General features: G+C 37.2%; 2 protein-coding genes across 3 annotated transcripts in view; one reads left to right on the top strand and one right to left on the bottom strand.

Moving 5' to 3' along the window:
- Window positions 1-10,704, top strand: part of LOC106877127 (tRNA-splicing endonuclease subunit Sen34) — a 16,687-nt gene extending 5,983 nt beyond the window's left edge. For both annotated transcript variants that reach the window (XM_014925926.2, XM_014925935.2), the window contains exons 2-6: window positions 1,371-1,508; window positions 7,293-7,390; window positions 8,683-8,902; window positions 8,997-9,155; window positions 10,256-10,704. In XM_014925926.2, coding sequence (XP_014781412.1) covers window positions 1,371-1,508; window positions 7,293-7,390; window positions 8,683-8,902; window positions 8,997-9,155; window positions 10,256-10,458 — 818 coding nt within the window. In that variant the 3' untranslated portion in view covers window positions 10,459-10,704. The remainder of the gene's footprint in view (window positions 1-1,370; window positions 1,509-7,292; window positions 7,391-8,682; window positions 8,903-8,996; window positions 9,156-10,255) is intronic.
- A 4-nt stretch (window positions 10,705-10,708) lies between these two features.
- LOC106877117 (F-box only protein 5) lies at window positions 10,709-15,422 on the bottom strand. Its single transcript, XM_014925915.2, has 5 exons — window positions 15,102-15,422; window positions 12,983-13,515; window positions 12,739-12,850; window positions 12,252-12,323; window positions 10,709-12,036 (listed from the first exon to the last, which is right to left on the bottom strand). Exons 2-5 carry the CDS (start codon window positions 13,513-13,515, stop codon window positions 11,794-11,796), a joined length of 960 nt encoding a protein of 319 aa, XP_014781401.1. The 5' UTR covers window positions 15,102-15,422; the 3' UTR covers window positions 10,709-11,793.
- Between the last annotated feature and the right edge of the window lie 1,145 nt (window positions 15,423-16,567).

Here is a 16,567-nt window from a genome sequence, read left to right as displayed (position 1 = left end):
TATATATATATATATATATATATATGAAAGTAAGGTAAAAGTGGGCTTAAGTTTTTTATTAGCTGACAAAGATCATTCAAATTGCATACAGTGGTTGAGTAATTCTTCCTCTGTAGAAAGGTGCTACTTGACATAGTCTCCTTCACAAGCAATGCATTTGCACCATTGTTGAACTCAGCTCTTAAATCTCCTTTGATAAAATTCAGGTGTGCTCTGTTATACCCACTACTTCTCAGCCACTTTCACTTCATGTTATCATTCCAACCAAATAGTTGGAAGTCAGAGAGTGCCAGATCTGGGCTCTATAATGGATGAGGGACCACTGACCAGACCAATTTGTCAATTGCCTAATTCATAGCCGAAGATCTGTTTGGCTGTGCATTGTCAGGGTGATTGTGGATCATTTTTAGATTTTTGCTTGGTCTCTTACTCCTTATGGTTTTTCTAAGCTTTCATGGTATGACTGCATGTCAAAAAGTCAAAAAGAATGATGCCCTTGTCATCTCCAAAACCAGTTACCATAACTTTCTGTGCTGATTACTAGCCTTTGAACTTCTTAGGTTATGAAAAAGAGGTGTGGACTGAGTTTTCATTTCTGGATCATAAAGATACACCAATGTTTCATCCCCCATCCTCAATCCCCAGATTGGAAAAAAAAAAACATGCCCTCATTGACTTCAAATGCTTCCAGCAGATCAGAGCATATTTCCACCCTTCTCTCCTTCAAATCAAATACCAACTCCCAAAATACCTGCTTTACACATTTTTTCATCCCCAAAATCTTCCACCATCTTTTGTAATGCATAATGATCACAGAACAGTTGTACTGTGAACTTACGGATTCTGACTTGTCTGTCTGTGTAAATCAGTGTGTCCACTCAATAGCGATTCATGTCACAATGGCCACAGTTCGTGGACTTCCACTGCATCCTTTGTTTTCAGTGCTGGGATTCCCTTCTTTATCACTCTTGACAATGACGTCATCTCTGTAAACAATCTGTCTGTGAATGTCAGATAGCCTGTGCCCTCCTTTGTCAAGAACTCGGTGACAGCACATTGCTTCTGCTTGGTAACCATTATGTATCTGCAAGGAAGAAGAACAGAAACAGTTACTATAGAGGAAGAATTGCTTTATGGACATTTACAATTTGGACAACCTATGTCAGTTAGCCCTTTTGATACCAACCCATCTGAGCCCACACCCTGGCTCTGATACAAAGATTACATTTTAAAGTAATCTAAATTAAAACCTTCCATCAAAATTTGAACACAGAACATAAAGAACTAGAAAAATGTTGCTCAATATGCTAATGAATCCGCCAGCTTGCTACTTTAAATATGTATTACACAAGATTTTCTTTGTCTTTCAGATGTCATGTTATTAAGAAAACAGCACAGAATCGTTGGAACATTGGTCGGTGCTCTTCCTCGTGCTCCATGCCAAAACAACTTACTTGGACTTCCATTGCAGCTATCACCAGAAGAAGTATCTGTACTCTTAGAGAAAGGCAAACATTTTATTGTTTATAAACTTTGAATGTTATCATTTCGTCTATTTTAATTTTTGTTACTGATCTAAAAAAAAAGAAAAAAGTAACAATGCTTATTTTAGATTCCTTGTAAGAATAATTATATATTTTTTTTAAACTTTACAATATATTAATTAATTATGGTGATGGATGTTGGTTTCAGAAGAGGTACACTGCATCTGTCCCAACATGTCATAAGAGGCTACTAAAAGAGCAACAGACTGTAAAATACTGCCTTATAAAATTGCTCAACCCATGCCAGCATGCAAAAGCCGACGTGTAAAATACAGATAATGGTGTGAGCTCTTTGCCCCTTTTTGTACTGTCAGTCATTACCTACTCTCTTCTACCTTCCTCCAACTTGTATGTATCATTGATCACCCCCTTCACTTTGGTCTACCATTCACTACATCCACCCAGTCTCTAGTCATCTTCTCTTCCCTCCTTTGTTCCTATTCCTCACTTTCCATGTACATTCTTGCAACCTTCATCTACCCAGACTCCCTGTTCTTCTGTTCACCTTCTTGCACCTTGAGGGTCCACCCTCTCATCATCACTATTTTATTTTTCTTTAGAGTTCCACTCCAATTATCCTCACTCTCTCTTCTATAATGTAAATAGCCACATAGCTCCTGTACAGCAAGAAACCTGCTCAGTTCTGGCCCCTTTTTTCATACTATAACCTGTCACCTCCTAGCATTAAAACAACCTTACTCAGTTGAAGAGGTTCTTGGTCTTGCATACTGCATGTTGATCTCAGAAGGACTGATGCTACAAAAAAAGAAAAACACAGAACACTGTGTAAAATGACTCACGTTATGAAGGGCATCCAGCTGTAGAAACTGTGCCACAGTAGATAATAAAACAGAAACAATGAGCCGAGCACATTCTCTGCCAACAAGACATATCAGCAAATATCAGGATTTGTAGAAAGTTCTGTTTGATTATGAGTTAGAATTTGTTTTTTTTTTTTTTTAATATACACGAGGCAAGACCTTCGTACATTGGGCCTCACCGAGGTGATGACTACTGACCGAGACCTTTGGAAATGTGCTGTGCGTGAGAAGACCCGGCAAGCCAAGTAAGATCGTTGCCAGTGCCCCTGGACTGGCTCTTGTGCGGGTGGCACATGAGATGCACCATTTTGAGCGTGGCCGTTGCCAGTACCGCCTGACTGGCTCCCGTAGGATTTTCGAGCGAGATCATTGCCAGTGCCCCTGGACTGGCTTGTGCGGGTGGCACATAAAAGACACCATTTCGAGCGTGGCCGTTTTCGTGCGGGTGACACGTAAAAGCACCCACTACACTCTCTGAGTGGTTGGCGTTAGGAAGGGCATCCAGCTGTAGAAACTCTGCCAAATTAGATTGGAGCCTGGTGTTGCCATCCGGTTTCACCAGTCCTCAGTCAAATCGTCCAACCCATGCTAGCATGGAAAGCGGACGTTAAACGATAAATGATGATGATGATGATGATTCACTGGTATATAATTATTTCATGAAGAGTTTCCATTAGAACAACATGCAAATCTTAGTATATTAATTTTTTATATGCAGAACTCATCATCAACCCAAGTAAAGTGCATATTTGTCACATCATGAGTTTTGTTGAGGTTCTAATACAAGTGAAGCAGCCAAAAATGTTCAGAAGGCTTTTGGTTGAGATGCTGTAAATAAAAGGACTTGCAGAAAGTATTTTCAAAAATTCAGACTTGGCAATTTAAATTTGCTTGATGACCCTAGATCAAGATGTCCTTCCAAGTTCTATGATGGAATACCTGAGGCAATACTTGCAAGAGATCCTACTGTGACAGTGAGAAAGCTTCCCATGGGATTTAATCTTAGCGCTGGAACTATTTATAATCATTTGAGGAAACCAGTTATCTTGAGAGCTCTTCTTTACTAAATTAAAAATACCTGTTCTTACTGGACATTACTGTCTTGATGCCAAGGATTCACAGGGCCAGTTACCCAGTTTCTCCGGCATGTGACAAAGATCACAACACTTCTCCTGAACAAGATGCCAGTCCAACATAGGGTTAACTTCCCAGCTATTGCTGGAATTCATTATACAGCTGAATGGACTAGAGTAACATGAAAGGAAGTGTTTTGCTCAAGAACACAATGCACTTCTGGTCCAAGAATCAAAGCTACAATCTTGTGATCATGAGTGTAACACCCCAACCATTAAGCCTGTCACTTTCACTGCAACTAATACAACCAAAAACAGCATTCTTCAGAAAGCTATCCATCAGTTAAGAGTCAGAGCATTTGTAAAATAAGTTCCTTTTACAACACTCAGGAGGCTCTGTACAAGTAACTGATAATTTCTATTAAGAAGTCAACCTAATCAGCAGTAGATGGAGATATTTTGAAAATATAGTAGCCAGCTGAAGGCCATTATCTCTGCTGACAAGAAGATTCTCTGTCTGAGCAAAGAACAGATTGAACAATGCTTGTGTATGAACTGCAGTACTGTATAAGGGTGAGATATGGGTACTGAATGCAAAGGACATGTGAAGGTTGGGAAGACATGAAGCAAGCAGGGTGTGTAATGTTAGCATGCATAAATGACAAAGGTACTTTATAAAGAAAATCAAGATCTTTATCTTTTCAACCACAATTATTAGACTTAACTCTTCAGAACTTACCTGTTACTATTATAATAATTTCAAGGAGAGAGGCTAAGTCAATTACTGGTACTTATTTTATCAACCCAAAATGGATGAAAGGCAAAGCAGACCTCGGCAGAATTTGAACTCAGAACATGAAGACGGACAAAATGCTGCTAAGCATTTTGCCTGGCATGGTAATGATTCTGCCAGCTCACCACTTTGACTTGTTCCTCTATAATGTCAAAGCTTATCTGTTTCCCTTTCCTTTTATCACACTGTTTTCTCTCTTTCTAAACCAAACATAGGAAATCTATATGCATGCCACCATTTGTTTGATGTATGTAATCACTACACCAAGCTTATTTTAATGTCAAATTTTTTATGCTTGCACAAATTACTTTGTGACAATTTTCTATGGCTGTATGCCCAGCAAACAATTGACACTATGTGAATGAGCTCTTTGTCTGCAAAGATCATGCAACCTGTCAAGACAAGAAGAAATATGAACTCATGCAAACGCATATATATAAGATGGGCTTCTTTCAGTTTCCATATACCACATCCACTCACAAAGCTTTGGTCAACCTGGGGCTATAGTAGGAGACACTTGGCCGAGGTGCGACATAAAAAAGGCATCCAATTGCAGAAACCAAGCAAAAACAAACTATGGAACCTGGTGTAGTCCCTGGCCTTCCCAGCTGCTGTTAAGTCATCCAACCTATGCCAGCATGGAAAACATATTTATATCATCATCATTTAATGTCTGTTGTCCATGCTGGCATGGGTTGGACGGTTTGACTGGGCTGGCATGCTGGAAGGCTGCACCAGACTCCTGTCTGATTTGGCATGGTTTTCTATGGCTGGATGCCCTTCCTAATGCCAACCACTCTCAGAGTGCAATCAGTGCTTTTACATGCCATTGGCACAGGTGCCAATTTACGTGACACTGGTATCTGCTACAACTGCGATTTTGCTCAGTTTGATGGGTCTTCTTCTCAAGTACGACATAATGCCAAAGGTCTTGGTCATTGCCTCCATGAGGCCCAACACTCGAAAGAAACTCGGCCACTTTGGCTCCATGAGGCCCAACACTCAAATGGAAATCAGCCAATTTGCTTCCATGAGGGCCAACACTTGAAAGGAACTCAGCCACTTTGCCTCTGTGAGGTCCAACATTCAAAAGATGTTCTTTACATGCCACCAGCACGGGTGCACTTGGCTTGACGGGTCCGCTCAAGCAAAGCACATTGCCAACGGTCTCAGTCACTAGTCATTGCCTCTGTGAGGCTCAAAGTTCAGAGATCACGCTTCACCACCTTCTCCCATGTCTTTCTGGGTCTACCGCTACCACAGCTGTCCTCATCCATACTCATCACTTGACCATACCAATGCATTTGTCTCTCTTGCAAACCACATCCGATTGCTGTTATGCCTAACTTTTCTCTTTCGGTGCTTACACTGTCAAACATGCACACTGACATTGCATACCCAGCAAAGCATGCTAGCTTCATTTCTTTCGCATGTTCTCAGCTGTCATAGCCCATGTTTCACTGCCATGCAGCGTAGCTGTTTGCATACAGGCATCAAACAATCTGCCTTTCACTCTGAGAGGGGCCCTTTGTTGCTAGCAGGGGTAGGAGCTCTTTGAACTTTGCCCAGTCCAATCTTATTCCCACATCTACGCTCTCAGTGCATCCACCTCCACTACTAACTTGGTCACTTAGATAACAGAAACTGTCTACTACCTTTAGCTTGATCCCCTGGCAGTTGATGGAGTCTATTTTCTGCACATTTTCAGCGTCTTTTGTACCTGTGCACCTTCCACATGCAAAAGTTAGTTTCCCTATTAACCTTCCTCTGATGTTACTGCACCTTTTATGTGTCCAAAGCTTACACTGAGTGCATCTTATGGAGTTTCTACCTACACCTTTTATACAGATCAAGCAGAGCCATCTACCTGAAGGGATTTGTGATTTGTCTGCCTTCCTATTTACTGAAACTTTGGTTTTTGCTAGGTTAACTCTAAGGCCCTTCGATTCTAGACCTTGCTTCCATACCTGGAACTTCTCTAGTTCAGTTAAGTGATTCAGCTATAAGAGCAAGGTCATCAGCATAGAGGAGCTCCCAGGGACATCCTGTCTTGAATTCCTGTTATTGCCTGGAGGACTATGATGAAAAAGATGGGGCTGAACACCGATCCTACTTGTACCCTGAATTCTTCACTGTACTCGTGGCCCACCGTCAACTTTCTGGTAATTTCCCTGTACAAGGCTTGTACAGCTCTCACCAACCACTCACCTATCCATAGTTTCCCCATTAACCACCAGACAAGGGATCAGGGGACCCTGTCAAAAGTTTTCTAAACTATTAAATTATAGGCACACAAAACACCAGTTGTCTAATGGTGGTTGACAATGTGCTGCATGATGCAATTGAAAGGGTTAGCATCAAACCATAAAACACTGCTTCAAAAAGTACCATCCAACTCATGCTAGCATGAAAAAGTGGATGTAAAAATTGCAAGTCATATCAGTTTAACTCCTAATACTGAAATGACACTAACAGAAGAAATTTGGTTTCAGTTAGTTGAATCTTAATTTGTGCTGAATGCTGTTTGCACACAAATATCTTTGTTTCTATTGATTTCTAGAAACAGAACACTTTTCTCTTCAGCAAACCAAGCTCAGAAATAGTAATGCCATAATTCTCACCAGCATCGTTTAAATGCTTCCTTTCTCATGCTAGCATGGATCGCATGGAACTTGAGTCAAATTTCCTATGGCTGGATGCCCTTCCTGTCACCAACCCTCACCTGTTTCCAAGCAAGATAATATTTCCCCCATGGTTAAACATATTTTTGAGGGAAGAATGGAAACAAACATTTATTTGACAGTGATGCTCATTCACAACCATTGCATGTCAAGACAAGGATGTACACAAACATATACACGTTTGTACGTAACAGACTTCTTTTGGTTTCCATCCACCAAAACCATTCACAAGGCTTTGGTTAGCTCAGATTATTGTAGACATTTATTCCAATGGGACTGAATCCAAGACCACATGGTCAGAAAACAAGCTTCTCATCCACACCTGCATTTATAAATTCTCTTTCCAAATTGGATTTTAATTTTTTTCTCTTTTTATTAAGGTATTGCTCATCTAATTCAAGAAGTTTTTCCTAATAAACTATCACCTGAAGAAATACAAGCTTATGAAGAACAAAGACATCAGAGCTACACAGAACAGGTAACATACCTTTAGTGTATTGAATAAATATTTCAAATAACCTTTACAGCTAAACAGTGAAACGCCAGGGTAATTTACTTCAAATTTGTCAACCAAACTTCAAATTTTCTCGAATCTACCACTAAAGGGCCACCATTTAAATCCGACTAATTAGTGACAGAATAAGTTAATGAACACATGATGTGTATTTGTGCTACCTAATCAATCATCATCATCATCATCCTTTAATGTCCGCTTTCCATGCTAGCATGGGTTAGACGATTTGACTGAGGACTGGCAAGCCAAAAGGCTGCACCAGGCTCCAATCTGATCTGGCGGAGTTTCTACAGCTGGATGCCCTTCCTAACGCCAACCACTCCGAGAGTGTAGTGGATGCTTTTACGTGCCACCGGCACAAGGGCCAGTCACACGGTACTGGCAGCGGCCACGCTCAAAAAGGTGTTTTTTTACATGCCACCTGCACAGGAGCCAGTCCAGTGGCACTGGCAACGACCTCGCTCGAATGATTTTCTAACATGCCACCACCAGCATAAGAGTTAAACTATTTTAATCCTTTCAATACCAACCCAACTGAAACCGCCTCTGGCTCTGTAGTACAAATGTCTCAATTATAATCTTCCAAACTTTAGTCACAATTTATGTCCCAAACACTAGCTTAATAATAGTTATATTTAAAATTAAGTGAAAAGAACACAGAGCATCTCAAAATAAATACAGTAACGAAAGGATTAAATGTAAAACAGCTAGATTATTACTGCTTAGACTAATTGATATTGACAAATACTTTTCAGTCATTGAGCTACGGTCATGCTGGGGCACAAGTACTTATTCTGTTGGTTTCTTTTTTTTTTTTTTCTGTTGCTAAACTATTAAATCATAGGCACATAAAAAAAACACCAATTGTCTAATGGTGGTTGGAACAAACACAAAGATGCACATAATGGGCTTCCCCACACTACACTTGCCAAATTCAGTCACAAGGCACTGGTCAGTCCAGGGCTATAGAAGACACTCGCCCAATGCGCCACACAGTAAGAGCAAACCCCAAAACTAAGTAGTCGCAAAGCAAACTCCTTGATCACAGTCATCTTTGTGCTGGTGTGGTTTACTCAAATTAACACCAGTACTGATTTTATCAGTCTCATTTTGCCAAGCTGTTGTTACAGGGATGTAATCAAACCAACATTTGTTGTCAGATGTGCAGGAGTTTTCAAAAGATGGCCATTTATTACAAACTTAATGCTTTCGCTGTAATATCTCAAAAGACTACAGTTTGCATATCAAAATTTCAGATACCTCTCTATCAACAAGAGCGGAGAATGGATACAATACGTAACTTATCTAATATTGTAAAAGGCAAGAAAGCAAAACGAAATCAGCAATTGGAACATCAAAAACAATTGGGAATGGAAATTGACGATACAGAATTTGAAAAAGAAGTAGAAATTGATGTTGATGAAATTAAAATACCCCCTATTGATGAAAAAAATTCAGTTGTACAAATCTTTACTGGTGAGTACCTGCTATATTCTTATATTGCAACTTTCATCTTTGAAGTTAATATTGGATATTTTAGAGGTAATAATTATTGGGACATCTTTTATAGAAAATCCATGGATTAACAGAACTTACAAAGAAGCTGAATGGATATTCCCTTCAAATGCAATGCAAAACTTGCGATATCGAGTATTCAAGGAGTTCTGGGAACAAGGATACTTTTTAACACATGGTTCTAAATTTGGCGGAGACTTCCTCGTATATCCTGGTGAGCTGTTTTTATTTCTTTACACTATATTTCTCATTAAAAATGTTTTATCTCGGGTATAATTTAGCTTCAGATGAAACATGCGTAGCTTATTTTCCCCTTACAAATGGATGGGAGCAGGTGTCTATGAAAAGGAAGAAATTAATGGTGCTGCATGTCATTTAACATTAATTAAGGTCTTTTTTTTTTCTCTGCTTTGTTTATTATACCATAGCCTAAATAAATTAAGGACCAACTGTATTTAAGTTACCATTTAAAATTTTGTGATTGATTTCTCTAAATAAAATACTTGAGTACTTAATTCATAAGCAATCTTTCTTAGAAGAAACAAGAGTGAATTTACTATTGTATCATCATCTTCGTTTAACGTCTGCTTTCCAAGCTGGCATGGATTGAATGGTTTCACTGAGGACAGGCAAGCAAAGAAGCTGCACCAGACTCCAATCTGATCCAGCATAGTTTCTACAGCTGGATGCCCTTCCTAATGCTAACCACCCTGAGTGTGTAGTGGGTGCTTTTTACATGCCACCAGCATGGAGGCCAATCAGATGGCACTGACCACATTTGAATGGTGCTTTTTACATGCCGAGACCGTTGCCAGTGCCCCTGGACTGGCTCTTGTGCGGGGCCGTTGTAAGATTTTCGAGTGAGATCGTTGCTGGTTCCCCTGGACTGGCTCATGTGCGGGCGACACATGAATTATTTAAATTTTTTTTGTGCGGGTGGCACATGAAATGCATCATTTCGAGCGTGGCTGTTGCCAGTACCGCCTGACTGGCCTTCGTGCGGGTGACACGTAAAAGCACCCACTACACTCTTGGAGTGGTTGGCGTTAGGAAGGGCATCCAGCTGTAGAAACTCTGCCAAATCAGATTGGAGCCATCTGGTTTCACCAGTCCTCAGTCAAATCGTCCAACCCATGCTAGCATGGAAATCGGACGCTAAACAACGACGACGACTGGCTCAGGAGCCAGTCAGGACAGCACTGGCAACGACCACACTCAAATGGTGCTTTTTACATGCCACATAACTTTCAGTTTGTGCTCTTTCCACTTCTATAAATCGCTTTCAATTCTTTTTAAAACTTCAATATTTCCCAGGTGATCCAGCCAGATATCATTCATTTTTCATTGTGCGGTGTGTGAAACAAACAGAAACAATTCCAATGATGGACATAGCAGCAATTGAGAGGCTTGGGACATCAGTAAGAAAAACAGTAGTTCTCTGCTCCCTCAACGACGTCAATGAAGTTGATTTCATCTCATTACAATGGAGGGGTATGGGGTGGAAAACAACAGGATAATGCAGTATCTTATGGCTTGGGTCATAATTTATATTGTAAACAGTCACCTTCTAGAGGATAGCTGAATACAAGGTTATATTAAAACCAATATGGTGCAACAAATTATTTCAAGAACACAGGCTTGCGACCCAATCTGGGAGCAAGGAGAAGAAGCATTCAAAATTGTTCATTCTTTATTCACCAAAGTTCATTATAAATGAAAATGTAATTAAAGCCTATCACCAAATAAATAATTGAAGAAAATAACAGGCCAATTGTAAAATTTTTATTATTTCTCTGTAAAGTTTGAAACAATAGGCTTCATTAGAAAGTTCATGAGGGTAGATGATCTTTTGGATTTATCACAAAGTCCTAAAAGAAATATGCACATATTTAACATTGATGATTAAATACGTCCAAAATTATGTGAAAAATCCAATCATGTTTTAATGCAAATATTTTCTTTAATACTTGAAGCCACAATCAAAGAATTCATGCACACTTAAAATACATTCACTTCAAAGACACTTGGTGATCTAAGACAATAATCACCTCAAATATTGCACTCAGATGTGGTCACAAGCACAGACACAAATATACGAGATACAAACACAAAAATAATAAATACTGCATTAAAGTCATGTTTACCCTGGTCTCTGCTGTGTTAATAGACTTAGGTAGATTACACTTTATCTACCCAATAAAATGACTATGAAGACCTAATCAGTCACATTATATAAAATACTAATTAAATTTTGAAATACTTTTATATTTCTGAAAATGCTCTTACTGGATTAGCTGTTCCAATAATACTACCAGTTAAGAGAGATCAGTTTATAATAGCACTTTTGTTTTATTTATTAACCATCATGTGGCTTTATATAAATATGAAGGAAATCAGAACTTTAGATAAAAGACAAGGAATTCACATAGAAAAGGAATCTTATATACATATCACAGTCACAGATTACTTTTAGTCAATAGATTTTGTTCATAGAATGAGGAATGCGTGTGTGTGCAGAGACGGAGATCAATTTTAAAAGTCCATTTTAGCATGACTATTCTGATAGTCTTCCAAAGTTGCTAATCCAGATGATTTGGTTATTTTCCTTTCACTGAGATCATCCAAATACTGTGAGGTAGATTTCAAGGATGAGAAAGGATAATTAAAAAAAAAGATCGCCAATGCTTGCAATCTCCTTGCCACTAGAATATCCGAAATCTCACAGAAGCAGCAAAGCCAGATATGTTGTGGCTGTCTTTTGGGACAGCACCATCCACTTTGTTCTCCAGTAGTTGTGGACTTTTTTTAATTTTATCTTTAAGATTTATATTCTGCCTTCCACATTTTTGGTCTCATAGCCGCTTTAGAAACTTTTTGGCTTTTTTGGTATTGAGAATTTCTTTCGGTAACCGTTTGACACCTATGAGAACACAAGATGCTGAACCATGATAATTAGCCAGACATTTTGAGCAGTATTGGTGATCACAAGCATTGTTTGTACAAACGCCTTTGTCGGCAACAGGATGAACTTTGGCTGGGTGCTGACATTTTGGACACTTCTGAAGATGCTGGTCGTTTTGTAAAGAGGCAGCAAGCTGAAAAAAAAGAAGACGGAGATTCTTCACGTTCTTTGCAATACAAAATATTCAAATGGTGTGTGAATGTGGGAGCATGCCAAGATGAAATAAACTTGGGATTTATAAATATAAATACATTGCTTTAGTACATAACTTTCATCAGCTAAATTCTTCATGATATAAAAAAAAAGTAGGAATTTAGCAAGCAATAACATTAAAGGGAGAAAACTCACTTGAAGAAACAATTCAGATTTTGTGAACGTCGTTTTCTGAACATTGGTTTCACATTTGCGGTTGAAGTTTTCCTGAAAAATAAAAACATTTTGCATCTAGAATATAAGATGACCAACCCTTTAAAAAATTTGCTTCCTAACCACATGGTTCCTATTTCAATCCCACTACGTCTCACCTAGGGCCTTCTACTATAGTGCCGGGCCAAAGCTTTGAGTGGATTTGGTAGATGAAAGCTGAAAAAAGCCCGTCGTATATTATATGAATATTGTCTGTCCCCCACCATTGCTTGACAACCGGTGTTGGTTTGTTTATGTCCCCTCAAACTTAGCTGTTCGGCAAGAGACCGATAGACTAAATACCAGGTTTTAAAAAATAAGTCCTGGAGTCGATTCATTCGACTAAAATATATACAGAAGTATAGCCGCAGTTTATTGACTGAAACTGGTAAACGGTAAAAGATAACTATTTAAAAAATAACAAACTTACCTTATTTTCAATTGCAGCTAATCTCCTCGTTGCTTGAAACTGTTTTAACTTAATCTGTGCTTGAGAGATTTTATCACAAACGACCTGCCACCGTTTACTGACATAATATATGCTGGGGAAGATAACGAAAATCGACATTCTATTACCAATATATACCATTTAAATTCATATCTTATGTACAAAAAAATCAGAATAAAATCCAACTATATTTAGAAAATATAAAGGTTAAAAAGGCACAGCTTACCTGTGTATATCTTCAGGAGACAGATAGCCTACTAACTTTGTAAGAAATGCAGAAATGTTTCTTTGATCCAATCCAGAAACAATATCACAATTTTTCCTACCTATCCTTTTGCCAATAATATTTGAACAATCGAAGCTTTTCCTCAATATTGTGATATTTTCAGTGTTCACACGTTTCTGAGAAACTGCATTAAGAGATCTTCGTAGTTGTTTTTTACCGAGTACATCCTCCTCTTCAGCTTCTTGCCAATCAAGCCGGTTCTGAGGAACGTCCTGGTATTCGTGGTCAAGGGACACCTCAAATTTCTCAATCGACACTGGTTCTTGACCGAAGCGCTCATTTAAATTTAATGGGGTTATTGTGTTGCAGGGAGGACTAACGTAACCACTGTCATCAAAATATTTACTACTCGGTACATCTAGAGGTGTACTAGTCAAGATAGGTTTCTTGAAGTTGGACGAATCGATGTTCTTTCTGAACCACATTTTCTTGTTGTGTTGGTTGAAATACTTATCTGTAATGTCGAGAGTCATCTGAAAATAAATTGCAGAAATATATATCTACATTAATACATGATCGATATAATATTTGTAATTATTTTCAAAAATCAATAACAGTGTTAAAAATAAAGGGTTGCTTACAAATATTGGTAAATTTTTAAGTGGCGGGGTGAAAAAACTATGCAGTGCACGATGTATAAAAACAGCTTTTTTATATCTTCTTCAAATTTGCATTATAAAACATCTAGACTATAATGTTCGGTTTCAGTTGTTTGAAAGTAATGATTAAATATAAGCTCGAATAAAGTCAACTGAAAAAGGACACTGCTGAACCCAAGAAAAGAAAAGATATCAAGGGAAGGAAACGACGTGACGCGAACCTGGAGGGAAAAAATGGCGGTAGATTTCAAAACCCTCAACAATTACAGAAAATTCAATGTCGAATTATTTTAATAGACATTAAATATATTAAATGGCATTAAACAGAAATATTTATATCAAATTAGAAATAATCATTCGAGCATTGGTTATTACTTTTGAGGTTTAAATTTCAAGTGACATTAAAGTTGATCGAGATAGCTCGGAATCAACATGATAAAATCTATTTGAATTTCTTCTTTTAAATCAACAAGATTTTATTTTCTAGACAAAATAAGAGAGAATGAAGTAAATTAAACTGATCTTTAGAATATATTGCTGGTTACTTAATTATAAACCCAAAGGATGAAAACCAAAGCTAAATCGGCGGGATTTTTATTTGGACTATTGCTAGATAACATCAAATATTCGTTTTATAAGTAATGCCTTTCATTATTAGGTAATTAAATACTTAACTAATTACATGAATTGTTTAATCCTTTAAAAGTGCATAGAATAAGCTACGTTTCCACTTTGAATTAAATTGGAATCTTTTTTTAATCAGAAAACTCTCGTTTCAGTAAAATAAGGATTGCCATATTATAATAATGCTATATGTACGTGTGTATATATATATTATATGTATATATATAATATATATATATATATATATATTTGTGTGTATAGTGGATATTTCCTTAGTCAAGTATTTTAATGAATTCTTCGCATAGAAAATTAAATTAAAAATTCCCAAAATCCGCCTTGCAAACAATCAGGCGGGAACGTTCAAATTTCTAATTGGAAGTAAGTAAACATCAAATAAATTGTTGACAGCATCTTAATAGAATATATTGGATTCTCAAATTTAATCCATCTTTCAACAAATTTTATTACATCACAGCTTCATCATTGCATTTTAGGTGGTAGGGTTTAATATAACAAGGCTAATTTAACTAGCGACATATCTAGTAGTAAATAAACAGTATGCTATTGGGATGATATAAAAAGAGATCAGTAGGTAAATCGAATGGCTATCTCTTAAAATAATTCGATTTTTAAATTATAGGGATATATTTTAGGGTTTGGTAAAGAAACTGAGTAATGGAGAGAAGGGGGGGAGGTACACAAGTTTAGTGGAAACGAAAAAAATGATTTAGTATGTTTTATCTTAGCAGTAAAATAAACACGTTTTTTTTGTAATAATAAAACAGAATTCCAACTATTGCTATTATTAAAACGAAAATATAAAATATGATACTTACTTTTTGTCGATTTTAACAAACAAGTCGGCGAGTACTGTCAATAGATTTGCGCCAAAAAAATTTTTTAGTTTAGGTATTTGAAATAGGATTGAGAAAAAGTAAAGTTCAAATATAGAAACAAGATGATCCAGTAAACAAATTCAATTATTTCTTTTGCCTCAAAACTCAAAGATTTTCAAGATTTCACTTATGAACGGAACTTTAATTTTACATGTGTAGATAGCGTTTATGATGAACGATTTTTATTTTCAAATTTGTCTCCTTTTCACAACTAACCAATCAGATCGTTTCCAAGCGCGATGCCTTTAGACAACTGACCAATCAGATTACTTCGGCTTTCGTTAAACTCCGACACAACAAAACATTTTATCAGTTGCCTTTTGTTTCTCCTTTTAATTTTTCTCATTTAAAAATGTACATTAGTGAAATATTATGTTCCTATCTTTTAAAAAAGTAAAATAATCCCTAATTCGTAAAAAAAAAGCCTAATAAACATGTAGTATTAGTTTTTGTTGTTTAAATTTCCAACCAATGAAACGAAGAATTCAAGATTGGGCGGCTAAATTTGTTTTGATAACAAAATATTTTTCCCGAATTTTATTTTATTTTCATTTGTTCTTCAGAAAACGTTGTAAAATCTACCTATATTAATTACTGTATAAGTAAATACAGTATTAATATTTCTTTTTAACTAAATATTTTCACAACTCTCATGTGACTTTGGCACAGACTACTGATATATGCAGATGTTTGGTGTAATCGATTTAAAGGTCCTTATTTTTAGAGCGATAATTATTTCTATGAATCTACCTCGGTGGAATGAAAACCAAGTCGACTCTCCACTGAAATTTTAACTTCGAACGTAACTAAATGTCACATTTAATGTACTATATTAATTCTGCCACTCTCCGTTTCTTAAATGTTTCATTATTAAACTTTTAAAACTTCTAGGGCCTAATATACAGAGTGGCGGGACAAGTTTCAAGTATTTACGTTCTGAATTCCAATAATAACAGGATTAATTTTTGTCTCATTCGTCCAGAGTAGATAAAAGGAGTACCAAATAAATACTGTGCCTTTCCTCCTAATCTCTGGCTTTGTTCCAATATTAAAAATAATTTTTCTTAATGATGAACCGGGGATCGATTGAGTTGTTAGAGTGTCGCAAAAACTGCCTCCCATTATCTTCCTGCTCTTTACGTTCTTAGTTCAAATCCCGCCGAAGTCAGCTTTGCCTTTCGTACCTCTGGGGTCGATAAAATAAGTACTTGTTGAATACTAGGGTTGATATAATTGACTAACCTCCAAATGGGATGCCTTGTGCTTATGTAAGAAGAATTTCGGTGACGTGGCAGTTGAATTAAATCTTTGCAACGTAAATTTTCCTTTTCATTCTCCTTGGGGTGATATAATTTTTTGGAACTATATGTTAAGATTAATATGATGGATTATGTGCTCGACCGTAC

Source organism: Octopus bimaculoides, chromosome 4 (assembly GCF_001194135.2).
Source record: "Octopus bimaculoides isolate UCB-OBI-ISO-001 chromosome 4, ASM119413v2, whole genome shotgun sequence".
Lineage (NCBI taxonomy): Eukaryota > Metazoa > Mollusca > Cephalopoda > Octopoda > Octopodidae > Octopus > Octopus bimaculoides.
The sequence above is the reverse complement of the archived record's forward strand: the minus strand, read 5'-3'. Positions and strand labels throughout refer to the sequence as shown.